At 33.1% G+C, this 16,209-nt stretch overlaps 2 protein-coding genes across 5 annotated transcripts; one reads left to right on the top strand and one right to left on the bottom strand.

Annotated features, from left to right (window-relative positions):
- Positions 1–1,563: 1,563 nt before the first annotated feature.
- LOC104703154 (3beta-hydroxysteroid-dehydrogenase/decarboxylase) lies at positions 1,564–6,748 on the bottom strand. Of its 4 annotated transcripts, none has more exons than XR_015562573.1 (12): positions 6,282–6,702; positions 6,099–6,188; positions 5,865–5,998; positions 5,533–5,703; positions 4,611–4,736; positions 4,029–4,119; positions 3,316–3,514; positions 3,069–3,174; positions 2,607–2,781; positions 2,150–2,306; positions 1,939–2,005; positions 1,564–1,820 (listed from the first exon to the last, which is right to left on the bottom strand). XR_015562573.1 is itself a non-coding variant. In XM_010419108.3 (12 exons), exons 1-12 carry the CDS (start codon positions 6,523–6,525, stop codon positions 1,675–1,677), a joined length of 1,695 nt encoding a protein of 564 aa, XP_010417410.2. In that variant the 5' UTR covers positions 6,526–6,748; the 3' UTR covers positions 1,564–1,674. The 4 variants fall into 4 exon arrangements, 3 of the variants coding, with proteins under 3 accessions (XP_010417410.2, XP_010417411.2, XP_087315876.1); XM_010419108.3 differs by having other exon boundaries at positions 4,029–4,108; positions 6,282–6,748; XM_010419109.2 differs by having other exon boundaries at positions 4,029–4,108; positions 6,099–6,180; positions 6,282–6,717.
- A 6,329-nt stretch (positions 6,749–13,077) lies between these two features.
- Positions 13,078–15,700, top strand: LOC104752256 (3-ketoacyl-CoA synthase 10). Its single transcript, XM_010419107.3, has 3 exons — positions 13,078–13,765; positions 14,121–14,746; positions 14,835–15,700. Exons 1-3 carry the CDS (start codon positions 13,358–13,360, stop codon positions 15,451–15,453), a joined length of 1,653 nt encoding a protein of 550 aa, XP_010417409.1. The 5' UTR covers positions 13,078–13,357; the 3' UTR covers positions 15,454–15,700.
- The last annotated feature ends 509 nt before the right edge of the window (positions 15,701–16,209 follow it).

Here is a 16,209-nt window from a genome sequence, read left to right as displayed (position 1 = left end):
AAACCAAATAAAAACAAATTGAATACTTCATTGGTACAAGTTTGGATTATGAACGTTAATTCCACACATATTTAATATATTCCAAATTTAATAGCAAACTTAGTTTTTTAAATTAACCTCGTACATACATGCACATCCGAATCTAGTACATGTTAAAAAAGACACTTGATTCATCACTCATGACTTCTCCCATATCACATTGACAAGTCAATCCGTTCTTGTACCAGATTGTTTTAGCCTCCCATAAACTCAAAAACTATGTCGCTTGAATCAACGATAGAATTATGTTCAATGCTGATATTTATTACAAACTTCCTAGAGACAATTGCATTTTTTGTACCTTTATTTGCATTTGAATGAAATCGTAAACTCCATATTCGATATTCGAAAAACATAACCACTAAGGGTGGTGAAATTATAGTTGACTCCCTTACGGCCAAACAAAAAACAAAAGCCGAAATGACAGATTTAACCCAGAAGAAGTCTACTTAGATTTATTTAAAGTCAATTCCAATTGACGTCAACTAGAAGACATAAAAATATGTCTACTCCTTAATTATAGTTTAAATTTTAATTAAAAAATTATAAAAAATAATTTGATAATCCTATTGACCAAATAATAACCACATAGTCTTCCTGCAATGGAATAAAATAAATTTACATATAAACGAGTCAAATTAAGGGAAGAAAGGCTGATTAGGTTAAAATTATTTGATTTAGGGTTTGCTTAAGTAGACTTCATCGTAGACTATTGGTGGTTGACTTTGTTATGCCATCAACTATTAATAAGTCATGGGTGTTCGGTCAGAACCGAGAGAACCGAACCGATTAAACCGAGATGTTCGGTTTTCAGCAGCATCTGTGAGAGGATCAACAAACCGATCGGCGAAATTAATTTGGTAATTCGGTTTCCGGTTCGGTTCGGTTATATGTCAAAAAAAAAACTTTTTGATCAACTATAGTATTTAAGGTTTATAAATATAATTATTTTTATTATTAATTCATAACATACAATAATATACAAACATACTAATTATTAATAAATTTATTTATAATATATGTAATCCGCACCGCTTTTCTTTTTTTACCATTAATACTGAACTGCAAATAGTTTTTTCACCAATCAAATATCATTATGTACCGCTTATTTTGTATAAACCGCACTTGTCTCACAAACCGCTTGTACCGCAGTTGATACGTACCGCATTCTAAAGCCACTTTCCCCACACAATCAAAACCGCGGTCACCATTCTGACCCTTAATCTTCATAAAGTTGGTTTTTTCTACTCCTCTGCCATTTGGTTTTATGTTAAAGCTGTTTTTCACCTTAATATTCGGTCATTTGATTCTATATTTAAAGGCACTGATCGAAAACATTAGCTTTTAGCAGATAAGCAAGTACCCCTCGACCTCGAGCCACTAGACTTTATAGGCCTTGCCACTATCTTTTTTTCTCTCTTTATTTTCACAGATTCATTCGACTTTCAACAGCGAAAATGATACTTTCACGTTGAAGGACAAAGAGCGGGGCTTAATACGCATGTAAACAAAGACCACAGGATATGAGTGAAAGAAAGATTTGGCAATAATACCTGAAAAAATGCTCATACCAGAGTAACAGGTCGCTGGAAACAAAAGGAATATTACAAATGCTGCGCAGAGAGAACAGGATTCTTAGTCATGTTTCTTGCTTTCAAACAGTTTCTCATACACATCGGATTTCTGCTTGCATACGAACGATTTTAAACTCAAAAATATTGAGTCGATCTCTTGTTCCTTCTTTTCGTACACGACAAAAGCAATAAAGGCAATGGGAAGTCCTGAGCAGAACCACAACAACAACAAAAGAACTAGTTATTGTTGATGAATTATAATTCATACGTCAAGGGAAAACAATAGTTTTGGCATGTCGTAAAACTAGACAGAGAGATAGAGTACCTATAACAAATATGCTTTGAAGAGAAATGGCTCCAGCGAAACTCAATGCTAACAAAACGAAGACCACCTATGACATTAGAAACACCAAACCAGTGTTACAATATTACTAACAAGGATGAGTTTTGCGACTGATTATTGTCCTCATTTCTGCTTCAGGTTGGTATCGAGAATTCGTTAGACTGGGAGATAACGAGTTCTAGGGGTAAAATACCTTGAAAAATAAGCTCCAATCATTCCCCTGGCAAAGAGATCTTAAACCTTTTACAGTGGTGTTCCATGACGAGATCACTGACAATGAGAGGTCACGTGACGAGTCTTTCGAGAGGTGAAACTTTGAAGCAGGAATCTTTTCAACTGTATAACCAAATCTGCAAAATAAGCATCTATATTCAGTTGTTCATAAACTACATAGACAGCATATGCTTATTTTATTTGTTCCTGATTGAAATGCACAAGACACAGTGTTTCAAGAATGCTTGGCATGCATCTTTCCCTTCTACTGGGATTCACATGAACATGATGATAAAATTATGTGTTATGGAAACTGAAGATATTATAGTGAACATTATACCTTCTAGTTTCCACTATCAAAGAACTAGGTTCAGGTAGTTCATAGTACTGCACGTACAGTGAAACTTTATCAAAAGTTGGCATTTCAGGAATCTTACATTTTCTCTGGAAGCATGCCATGGAGGAACAAAAATACTGATGCTACCAGTAGAGCCTTTGAAAGAGCAGTCACGACGGTAGACCCAGTTGCAACAAAGTTATAATATATACTAATTAGAATGAATATGGCAGTGAGAGTTTGCTTTAAGTCCTTCCAGAGAAGTGTATCAGCAACTGCAAATCATGTTGTAACAAATGAATCAACACCACGGTAGATTTTTCAAAAATGGAAAATATATATCTTAGTCATACCAACATCCTAAGCATCTTCACAATAATATGGTAGCTAGCAACTTAAACACCATCATTTTCAGGAGAGCCGTGCAGATGTTGAAATTGTCTCAAGATTTTAATATAGAAGGAAATTATCCAGTAATTCATTTTAAAATGAAACACTGCCGGTCTTATCAAGTGAGAGACAATCAGCTGAGAGGACAAGCATACTAAATGAATGGCCATACCCTTTCCACGTCCAAGGATCCTAGAAGCCTTGGATGGACCTTCTCTTTTAGATTGACTTGCAGCTGTCAGGTGAGAGAATGAGTCTATTGTCCTCCGTATACCTTCCTGCAGGACCATCAAGGCATGCATTAAACAAAAATGATAAGGCTTCATATATAGCCATGCATCGTACGCTGCATCCAGACCCAGTAGGTATGAACTAGAGATGCAAAATACATTTCTGTTTCAAATCAAATAATGTCTAACCTGAAGTGGCACCACAGGAGCATAGCCTAGCCGGTCCTTTGCTTTCATAGAATCAAAAGTTCTGCTGCACGAGAGTAGCCGAACTCTTGAAGGTGTTAGTTGTGGTACTTTCATCCCATATGGTCCCAACATTTTATATGTCAGTTCAACCAGATGTGCAATCGGCATCATGACAAACGCAGGGATCTTTATGCTTGGCCTGCAAAATATAATAAATTAGAAGAGCAGTAAACGGTTTAGCTTTTGTACAGTGCATTCTTTCCTAGATAAGTAAGCCGCCAAAAGCTTTTGAAATGTCAGAAACTACTATCCCAAAGAAAATGGTTTACATGAAATCAGAAAAACTTGTCACGCACAAAAATGTAAGCAGAAAACATTAAATATACCCAATTCTTTTGAAATATCCGATATTGAAGGTCAGCAAAAAAAAATCAAGATCACACTGGACACTGTTTTATTGATTTATTCTATTGAACCGGAATAGCATTTCTGTAAACTATTGTTTTCTAAAAAAATTTATACCACCATTTTCTTACATCAAAAGTTACTCATAAGCACACTTAATTAGATACTACTTCAACCAGAAGGTCAAGTCAAGCTCCACTCAATATCCATGCCAGAACATATATAAAATGAAACTAGGATGTGTATGGAAAGATCTTCCAAATATAAAGCAGAAAAATGTGTCAGCTAAAAAAGGGAAAAAATATTACCTCTCATAGCCAAGTCCCTCAAGAAGCTGTGACATAAATTCCCAAAATTTAATTGGCTCCATGTTGGTGATGAAATATGCCTGTAAATCCACTATATGTCAGGTCAGCCTACAACTACAAAATTGTCCGACAACATCATAAATAGAATATCATTTGATTATACGGCTTAACTAATTTTATATACAAGGGATTTAATTTTAATTAAAATAGAAGAAGAAAATAAATAGATCATCTTCTTTGAAGAGGTTGGCAAACAACTCAAGCGGATCTATCACAGCTAAATACAACAGAAAAGAAAAATAATGTCAAGCGAAAACCAGCAAGTCTCTCTGAAAGTTCACATAATATTAGAGTGAACATAGTATCTGTCTCAGATTTCATGGTTTGTCTAAAACGTTTCTGATGCTTTAAACATGCCTAAACAGCATACATGAATATGTCTTCCTTAGTTCACTCCGGTTCACCAAATGACGACATTCATCTCAAACATTTAGAGCTAGAAAACTATTGATATCATAAATAAAATGAGATACAACTGACACCAAACTCCACCTTAGAAAACTGCAGCATGTAAAGAAATACCTGTCCTGCAGCTTTTGTAGAAACATCTCCTCCTGAAGCTAGAGCACGCTCAGCACAAACATGGGCATGAGCAACATTCTCAACGTAAGTGAAATCATAGAGATTATTCCCATCACCTATAATAAACTGGACATTAAAGAACCAAAAAAAATAGTTGTATTAAATATACAATCTATGAAAGATTTTATGCCAAAGAAAATCAAAGCCAACAATGCATCGTAACCTATTAAATTCATCTAGAGAGATCCCTGATCATATAAAGCAGATCTTATCTAGCAGCACACCATTCCAATGCACATGGATGGTAGAAACCTAAAAAAATAATGCCAGATAGAGATCTTTTTCTTAGCAAAGCCATATGACTTAAATAGGAAGGAATATCGCACTGCGCAACCGGGAACCCTCCCTGAAATCATATATCAAGTACTCATACGAACTTTGTTTTCCTAATCATTAATTGTATCTCGTGTTAGGCTACTTACCATTGCATCTATGCCACCTAGTTTAACTTTCCAAATAAAATCCCACATATTAATAATGTCCGGACATATAGAAAGTTCAGTCCTCTAGATTTGTAGCTTACAGCTTCAATTTAACAAACTTTGTGAATTCAAAACCCATAATTCTACGGAAAACAAACATAAATTATTCTCTTTCTATTGCTTTTACGGTATATTTTTTTTCTCTCTATTCTCTGTGAATCAACAAGTGTTTACCAGAGAGTCAATCATCCAACTTCTGAGAAAACTTCATCATATAGAGCTATCAACAAAATGTCTAGCATAGAGTAATATGTCAATAAAGGGCAGCTGCCTTCGTGAGAATAACAAAAGCATCACGAGAAGAGAGAAGAAGAAAGGTAAAAAAGAAGGTAGACAGCAGATAGAGGGGAAAATCAAAAGACAAAGAAAACCATGCCAACCTTAGATTTCCCAGCCCTAGCAGCAGCAACAAGTGAGGGAACCAATAATCTATCACCGGGACCAAAAATACTGCTTGGACGTATGCAACAAGTGAGTAGTCCATTTCTGCCATTCGCCTTCATGATCAATTCTTCTCCTTCAGCTTTAGTTGCCGAATATGAGTCATTGTGCTGAGAATACGAAGATTTATTAATAAGCATACTCCAAAAGAAGCATAGAATCATTTAGAATATCCAGTGCAAGTTACGAAAATAGAAAGAGAAAACATCAAGGGTCAAGGGCACCAGTAGAAGAAAACTTAAAGACATGCAATTAAGTTTAATTAAAATACCTTGGATGGGTAAGCCATTGATTCACTACCATTCAAAATACCATGAACACCATCAAACACAACACTAGGAGAGCTAGTGTAAATAAGCCTCTCTACTCCAACATCAACACAAGCATCAATTACATTTTGTGTCCCTGTAGATTAAAAACCCCAAACCAATGCAACATAATAAACACAAGAGCATTTGACAGAGAAAAAAAAAAAAAAAGTGCAAGATTGAAGTTTCTATTAAACCTTGAACATTCACGGAATACTGAAGCTGGTGATTGTTCATAGAAGAATCTGGAGCTGCCATGTGAAACACCACCTCAGCTCCCTGAAAAGCTAATGGGAACAGGTAATTACAAAAACAATTCATAGATCTCAAACTCGAATAACAATAATAATAATAATAATCCATGATTTGAGATGAAGAACCTTTGACGACTTGAGATTTATCTCGAAGATCAGCGGAGATATACTGAACACGACCAGATCTCAAACCTTCGTCGAGAACTCCGTGCTCTTCCTGAGGATCAAGCGTTATCGCCGGAGCCAAATCAGCGATACGGACGCTGAACATCTCGTAGCGTACGAGCATTTCAACGAGATGCCTCGCCGCGAATCCTCTACCACCGGTGACAACGCACCATCGCTCCGCGTCAGCAGCTGCCGGCGCCATGTCTTCTTCACACGGAAATAGCAATCAGTGGGTGTGGGTTACTCAGCTTTGAATTGATTAGCAAAAATGGCGGAATCAGAGAAGCATTGCCTTTATGAGAAAGAGAGAGAGCTTGAAAGAGACTCTCAGGAGAAAGAACACTGATTTGGTGTGTGATGGATGATGCGTCCCACACCTTTCTCCCTCAAATCTATTTTTCACTATTTTGTTATTGGGCTTTCGAATTTTTACAAGTTTCTGTTTAATTTTAAAATTTAAATCCATTACTCCCTCTATTTGTCATTAATAACTAATTCAACTTTTTAAAGATATAGTTTTTTTCAGTTTTCTATACATTTTTATTAGGTTTATTAATGGTAAATTATAAATTTCAAAAAAAAAAAAAAAGAATACTATTGGTTTAGAATTACAGAAAATGATAAATCACAAAAAAAAATGTGCAGTTATAATTAATTTTTAATATGCTTTTGTAATGTGTATAGAAAACCTAAGAATTGGATTAATAAGAAAAGAGGGGGTGTGATTTTGGGATTTGATTTAGTAGGTTAGTGTTTTGCGTTTAGTTAATCGAAAACCATTTAAATCTGACGGCTGAAAGATTAAGATTAATTTTTCAAAATGGTTAGATTAGTAATCTCGTTTAAGACATTTGAAATAAGTTAAAACAAAAAATTAATTATTGTTATAATTGGTAACAAGCGGTTAAATATTACAAACCTTCGAATCTAAAAGACCAAACAAAATATACACCAAAGATAAATAGAAAAATAAACAAAAACTCCAAACCACAAAAACAAACAGATCATAATAAAGCGATTAACCACCCCAAGTAAACTGAACTTGGAATAACAACTCGAGAGGCAATTAGAGTATCAATATGACAGGATCATGACGATACTAAAGGACTTGACAAAGAATTTGACGGACGAATATAGATGCACTTACTTACAACTATGAGTCCAACATACCATGACGATACTACTGAACTTGATACGAAGATGATCCAAATTAGTGGTTCAAAAACTCATTTTGTTTACGGTAACGAATGGCTAAGGTCACAAAATGTGTTTTTGAACCTCAGCCATTTGTTTAAATAATTTTGACATTCCTTCTGGCCTAGGATGGTTTGTTAATTGATATGACACTCCCCCCACCCCCCACCCCCTACATACACAATTTATTTTAAAACACTTTCAAATTTGTTAGATTCCGTTTATGAAACCTTCGGATATCAATTATTGTGTTTTGAAATCATATATATAAAAGTAAGGTTTTGGTCTCTCCTTATTGATTTATTGTCATTTAATGTTTTTTTATTTATTTATTTTTTATTTACTTCCTAATTATTTAATTGCTTTCAACAATATTTAAGATCCAATTAACACAAATATTTATAACTCACACATTAAAATAAAATTATAACTGAAATAAAATAAATTATGCATTAATCATATTCCACCACTCAATTTTATTCAAACATAATAAATTATAATTATGCAGTCACTTTTCTTTTGTAACTTGCATCAATTCTTATCATATAAATAACATTCTCTCATATTAGCATTCTTTTACTTTCACATTTTCATATTCTCTCATTCTCTTCCAATTCTCTCATTTTCTTCCATAATACCTCAAATCATTTTTTTTGTTTTTGATTTCTTATTTTTGTTGTATGGGTTACAAAAAACCAAATGAAATATCATTGTAAAATATTGATTTTAGAGACTGCATGATATATATGTTTTACATTGTTTTTATTTTTAACGATTCATCTACATTATCTAACTTGAATTATCATCTTATAAGTAATCATTCTCTCTTCATATCCCACCAATATCAAAATGTTGTTATATCTCATATGTGTTGTAAGAGTTTGATTCTATATTTTAATTCAGAAAGTATTATATATATTTAACATTTTTTTAATTTTTATTTTATTTATATAAAAATAAAATATTTCTTTTATATTTCTTGTCTATCTAATCTATTCATATTTATCATCATATACATAAAAGTAAGGTTTCACTCTCTCATTATTGGTCTACTTGGCAATTCAACTTTAACAAAAAAAAATATATTAAATCACAAATTAAAAAACATTTAATCTTCACATTTTACTCACATTTTTATACAAAATTGAAGTCACATAAATTATGCATTAACTTTATTTCTCCACTCAATTGTATTTAAACAAATAATAAATGAGAATTGTAACTCCTATTGTTCTAAATGTAATTTTCTATCACTTCTCTCCTTATAAATACTTATTTTCTTATTCTCTTAGTTTAACATTCTTTCATTCTCTCATCCTTTTCCACTATATATCTTTTTTTTTGTGTTTTTTGTTATTGTTGTTGTATGAGTTAAAAAAATCAATTCAAATATCATTGAGTTTGTATGATATGTAAATCTTACATTGTTTTCTTTAATGTTTTAAAAGGTTTATCTCCATTGCCTATATTAGATTAACATCTAATAAGTTATTATTTTTCATACTCTTCTACAATATTCACCACACAATAAGTCATGAAGTTGAAAAGATTCATCTCTAATTCTCTATTATGTACTCTGATGATTATCTCACATATTCATGTATCATTTTTAATAAGTTATAAAGATCAATATAATAATATTTAAAGATCAATACAATTATCTATTTATAAAGTCTATAAACTCTATTTATAAAGTCTATTTTGTTTTGTGATCCAATAGATAAATATGTAAAGATCAATATGATATTTATTTTATTTAAAATTTGAGGTTTTTGAAAACAAAAAGAACTTCAATTAAAAAAAAATTTGGTCTTTGTGATTTAAGAAAAATGAAAAAAAGATCTGAAAAAGAAATCATATTTAACTGGAAATGAAATATAGAAAACAATATAATTTAATACCATTTAACTAAATCCTCCAAAGATGAAACCAATAATATGAAATCTAGCACTATAAATTAAATTAATGAGTGAAAAACAAAAAACATAACCAAAAAGATAGAAGTTCTCCTTGGGGTTTTAAAAAATCTTTGGATTGAAGTTCATACAATTTTATAAGGAAAACTAATTTAGTTTGTCACTTCAAAAGTAATATTTTCAATTTGAAAAATTATGTGTGATTGTTGAGTTTATATCAACAAAACAACCAAATCATGTGTAAGTTAAAATTTTAAGCCCCTTGGTATTCCTTTTCCTTAAGTCAAAACAAATTAAAATATTTATTTATATTAAATCACAAATTTAAAAACATTTAATCTTGACATTTAACTCACATATTAATATAACATTGAAATCATATAAATTATGCATTAACTATATATTTCTCCACTCAATTGTATTAAAACAAATAATAAATTAGAATTGTAACTCTCATTTTTCTAAATATATTTTTTTATCATTTTTCTTCATATAAATACTCATTCTCTTATTCTCTCATTCTTTCATTCTCTCATCCTCTTCCACTATATCTCAAAAAAAAAATTTGTTATAATAAACTATTATAATAGAATTATTAAATCAAATTTGTTAACTCTCTTTTACCTCTAAAAAAAATTTGTAGTACATTTTTTGGTATACTCATCATTATATTTAATTTTTGTGACCCAAAATATACTTATGTAAAGATCATTCTAATGTTTATTTAATTCATAATTTTGTAATTTAATGATTTTCTATATATAAAAAATTTTGATATTCTATTTTCAAAATTTTACTACAAAGAGAAAATTATTAGAATTTAACCTAGCAATATAGCTTAAATTAAAAAGATATTAAAAGTTAATTTAATCTTTGGGATTTTTATTGCATTTCATATAATTTTATAGGAAATATATTTAATTGATACTTTAAAAAATAATTATGCAATTTAATTATTAAATTTTTTTAGGTAAATTTTGAATATCATAGTAAATTTCTATTTTTATCATTAACAGTATTTTTTAAATAGCTGGTATATCTTGATATTGTATGATTTGAATAAATAAAGTGTATTATTGACATTTATGAAATTTGTTTGTTATATATGTATTTTTAGGAAATATTTCAAAAAATACATCTTTTTGAATACCACTCTTCAGAAATAGCATTTGAAATTTTTTTATTAAAATAATATTCTCAGAAAATTCTCATAATTTTATAACTATTATAACCTAAAATGAATTTACATAACTCATACAAAATCCCGCGCATATGCGCGGGATATTACCTAGTTATTTAATAATAAATGATAAATGCTTTTTTATTAGACTTCCAAATCAATTTAAGTCGCTAACCAATAAACCTCACTTAATTTGGTGGCTCACTAAAGATTCTTATTTGTAACTTTTTCTTTGTATCATCCTCATCCAATTGTATTTTAGGTATATATATTTGATATAGAAGGGCCACAGTTTACTACATCTTTATTTTATGGGTTGACTCTGTTCATAAATGTATTGTAATAAAAGTCAAGGGAAGTTAGAACCTTGACTCGCTGATTAAGGTTGGATATGTACTTTTTCATCTTAAAGGGTTAATTTCATTAGAATACGGTTCAGGGCAAAGGTATAATGTATTTTGGATACACAAAGCCGGGTAGAACAAAATAACCCCGTTTTTATACACAAAGCCGGTTAGATAATCTTATCTTCAATTGTAAGTAAGAAAAACTATTGAGTTTGGTGTTGTATCTTAAAGATTGGTTGATTTGGTTCGATAATCTTCTCTGATATTTGCAACAAACAAACTAACCGGAGATTTAGTATATTCGTACCTCACCTGATCATCTTCTCTTGCACTATATATATATATATAGTATATATATAGACCCAGCTTCTTCTTGGAACGAACTCAAGCATGCACGTACGTGTTTCCACATTATTTTGGTAAAGTTTATTCACTGTGTCATTGTATTTGGGCTTATGACCCACGAAATTCATCGTCCAAAAAGACCTAACTGATCTAAAATTATAATTTCATTACAAAAAAAGACAAAAAAAAAAACGTCTAGAAATAGGAAATAATGTGCAATAATGATAAGAGTTGTTGCTTCAACTACTTCCCGTAAAATGCATCAGCCATTTGACTCATTAAAGAGGACAGCCATAAGTTAGATATCATCATAATTTACATCTCAACATCATCCTCAACTCTCTCGTCAACGTTATAAATTCCCATACGTCTTAGCAACTTCTTATGACAGCTACCCTTTTTTCCCTTTCAAGTTTAAACTAACAAATTTTTGATCACATATCAAATTTACATATTTAGAAAATATTTATGTTGTCGAACGTACCTCGTTTGTGGGGTTATATTATATAATAATTTTTGACAACCGATGTTTACCCGATAAGATCTATAAGAAATGTTTCGTGTTTTTAAGATGATACTATATAATAATAATAAATTTTTTATCTTATTTCTTTTGCAGTATATATTGGATGTCACCATTCAATTAATTTTTTCCCTTTTTTTTCGTTTGTAACGCAACCATATAGAACACACACACTTAAAGAACCTCATTTGGGCATGTGTTTGTCCTTGCTAAGTCACATGCATAATTCTGCTTTTTAATATAATGAAAATTGTATATATATATATAATGTTTTTGACGTCGTCTCATATACGACAAATTCAAACATATATATTTACAGAACAATTTAGTCAGTATAACGTTTTTATGCCACTCGTATGTAGTCATTTTCTTTTAAAGAGGTTAGTAGGTTACAAGTTGTTATCCACATATACGTGAGCTAACCCATCTCTCTATGAATACTGCAACATAATGTGGGAGACTGCCATCTAGACACTGAGCAGGCAGGAGAGTCACTTTAGTGTAAGTAATTTTATTCCTTATTTGGAATTGGTATTTATTGTGGAGTTGGAAACAAAAATTTGAATAGGTTCGAGAATTATTTACCCTTGAGACTTGGAAACATCATCTCACCTTGAGTTCTCCCACGGTGTTAGGGTTTGACTCATGGTGGGGGTTCCCATTTACTCTTTAATGCAACTGAACGGGCTTTACTCTTTGATCTAAAGACCATCCTGATGCAATGATACAATGAACCTTCAGATTTAAACCAAATCTACCATCCCAGCACAAGAGATCAATAGAGATTTATATATGTTACTAAGTACTAACCCTGCTGCAACAAACACCGCACCAAAGCTAGTTTGATGGAATGAAGTAAGAAAAATCGCAATTAGGACAACTCCATTTTATATATAGTTTATAGATATGGCAAAATTTAAGTGTCATTTGGACCAGTGATCATATTGTTTCCGATTGGTTGAACTTGTTAAAAGTAAAGACTTTTTAATTTGTGTGCTTTAGTTAAAACATTTTATATTTTGAAATGGAGGGAGTATATAACATATCAAGCAAACAGTTTAAGAGTTGAGAACAATCTTAGCTTCCGAATTTATTTCATTGTCTTGCTATCATGTTCTAAACAAAAACAAAACCAAAGTTTTCCACAAACCTGTCGGTTTTTAACCAAACCTACTTGCTTAATTCAATAAAATAGTGGTCAAAAAAAGTGGTCAGCATTTAGCTCCTTGTTAGTATAAAAAAATGTACTAAATGAAAACATAAGATCCAAACCTACACCTTATAGAACGGAGGAATTAAGAGTGACATAACTCACTCCAACTACGACCAGTACAAGTAGTTGGCGACATTAACTACCCTCTCACCAGCCACCAAACCCAATCCCCACAATATTACCATTACTCTCATATAACTACACAAATTCATATTTACTATTTTTGCCAACACAACTCCTTATAAGATATACACTTCATCAACCTATAGATCTCACTCACATAAACCAACCTAGGACAAAAAAAGAAGAAGAGGAAATGGGTAGATCCAACGAGCAAGATCTACTCTCGACCGAGATCGTCAACCGTGGGATCGAACCATCCGGTCCTAACGCTGGCTCACCAACGTTCTCTGTAAGGGTCCGGAGACGTCTACCGGATTTTCTTCAGTCCGTGAACTTGAAGTACGTGAAACTTGGTTACCACTACCTCATAAACCATGCGGTTTATTTGGCGACCATACCGGTTCTTGTGCTGGTTTTTAGCGCTGAGGTTGGGAGTTTAAGCAGAGAAGAGATTTGGAAGAAACTTTGGGACTATGATCTTGCAACTGTCATCGGGTTCATTGGTGTCTTTGTCTTAACCGCTTGTGTCTACTTCATGTCTCGTCCTCGCTCTGTTTACCTCATTGATTTTGCTTGTTACAAGCCCTCCGATGAACTCAAGGTACGTCAACGTCCCAATCTTTTTCAATAGAGGAAATTAATTAGTCCAAACTAGGTTCACTTAGAAATTATAACTTGATGGATTAGTTTATAGATAGATATAGGGATGCCTAACCAAGCCTCATTAATAAACCAAATTTGTGCCTTTGCATGGGTTGGGTCAGTAATTATTTTTCCGTTTATGAATGTTGCCAAATTCTGTAACTAAAGGTATAAATTTGGTTTATAAAATCTTATTTACAATATAATCAAAGGATATTGATAGGAACCGGACTGATAATTAAATGAAGCTGAACCAAACCAAACAAAAGTCCATTCAATTCCGGTTTACTTATTTTTGCTTTGGATTGGTTTAGGTGACAAAAGAAGAGTTCATAGAGCTGGCTAGAAAGTCTGGGAAATTCGACGAAGAGACACTCGGTTTCAAAAAGAGGATCTTGCAAGCCTCAGGCATAGGCGACGAAACGTACGTCCCAAGATCCATCTCTTCATCGGAGAACATAACAACGATGAAAGAGGGTCGTGAAGAAGCGTCTACAGTGATCTTCGGAGCACTAGACGAGCTCTTCGAGAAGACACGTGTCAAACCTAAAGACGTCGGAGTCCTTGTGGTTAACTGTAGCATTTTCAACCCGACACCGTCACTGTCTGCAATGGTGATCAACCATTACAAAATGAGAGGGAACATACTTAGTTACAACCTCGGAGGGATGGGATGTTCTGCTGGAATCATAGCTGTTGATCTTGCTCGTGACATGCTTCAGTCTAACCCTAACAGTTATGCTGTGGTGGTGAGCACTGAGATGGTTGGGTATAACTGGTACGTTGGAAGTGACAAGTCAATGGTTATACCTAATTGCTTCTTTAGGATGGGTTGCTCCGCTGTTATGCTCTCTAACCGTCGTCGTGACTTCCGCCATGCTAAGTACCGTCTCGAGCACATTGTCCGGACTCACAAGGCTGCCGACGACCGTAGCTTCAGGTTTCATTCTTATCGATTTTATTCGTTTTACAATCTTATGACCTAGCTAGTAACTAATTACTGTATATTGTTTGTGGATGGTTTTTAGGAGTGTGTACCAAGAAGAAGATGAACAAGGATTCAAGGGTTTGAAGATAAGTAGAGACCTAATGGAAGTAGGAGGTGAAGCTCTCAAGACCAACATCACTACCTTAGGCCCTCTCGTCCTCCCTTTCTCCGAGCAGCTTCTCTTCTTCGCCGCTTTGCTCCGCAGAACTTTCTCACCAGCCGCTAAAACCTCCACAACCACCTCCTTCTCATCTTCCGTCACCGCAAAAACCAATGGAACCAAGTCGTCCTCTTCGGATATCTCCAAGCCATACATCCCCGACTACAAGCTCGCCTTCGAGCACTTCTGCTTCCACGCGGCAAGCAAAGTAGTGCTTGAGGAGCTTCAAAAGAATCTAGGATTGAGTGAAGAGAACATGGAGGCTTCTAGGATGACACTTCACAGGTTTGGAAACACTTCCAGCAGCGGAATCTGGTACGAGCTGGCTTACTTGGAAGCCAAGGAAAGTGTTCGTAGAGGAGATAGGGTTTGGCAGATTGCATTCGGATCAGGTTTTAAGTGTAACAGTGTGGTGTGGAAGGCAATGAGAAAAGTGAAGAAACCGACAAGGAACAATCCCTGGGTGGATTGCGTCAACCGTTACCCTGTGCCTCTCTGAATTGTTATTCTTCTATATAAAACTATATATAAATCATGTAAGATCTCTAAATTACTCCAACCAAAAGAGACGATTTGGTTGGATGATAGGAGTTATTTACTGATCATTCGTATCTAAGTCATGCTGTAAGAATGGATGTGGTTAGAAACCTGTTCAGCTTCAACTTGTTTTAATATTTGTTTGTTCTATATTCGACCTTCATAAACTTTGAGAGTAAAGAAAAAAAAACCCGTTGGTTGATAGAACAGATGGTTATTGTAATTTCTTTAATGTTTCAAAGTAAAAAACAATCACTTTGTTACCAATCTAACATCTTTTAAGTGAAGACTTTAAGTTGTTAACAAGGCATTAAAAAGAGAAGAGACTAGAGAACCTCATAGAGATTGCTGCAAATAGATAAAAGATGGGTCTTACAAAAAAAGCCATGTCAAACTAAAAGAAAAAGAAAAAAAGCATTCACTTTCTCACCCTTGCTCTCTCTTATATATCATTCTACTAAGAAACCCTCAGAGAAACCACAGTCAACAAAGATATTGAACAATAAACTACAAACGTAAACTAGTCTTGTGTGTTGATAAACAAAAGAAATTCACAGAGAAACAAGACAGAGAGATTCTATTGGTATCACAATGAACAAAAAAACACAAAAATATAACAAAATTTCACCAAATTTGAGAGTGTTTGTATCAGAAACAAATAAACAATGCGAAGGATAAATAGACCCAGGCCCAGGCCCACTAAGGGTCATTTTCAAGT

This window comes from Camelina sativa, chromosome 7 (genome assembly GCF_030686135.1).
Source record: "Camelina sativa cultivar CO46 ecotype springtype chromosome 7, ASM3068613v1".
NCBI lineage: Eukaryota > Viridiplantae > Streptophyta > Magnoliopsida > Brassicales > Brassicaceae > Camelina > Camelina sativa.
Note: the sequence above shows the minus strand (reverse complement) of the source record. Positions and strands in the feature narration are given on the sequence as shown.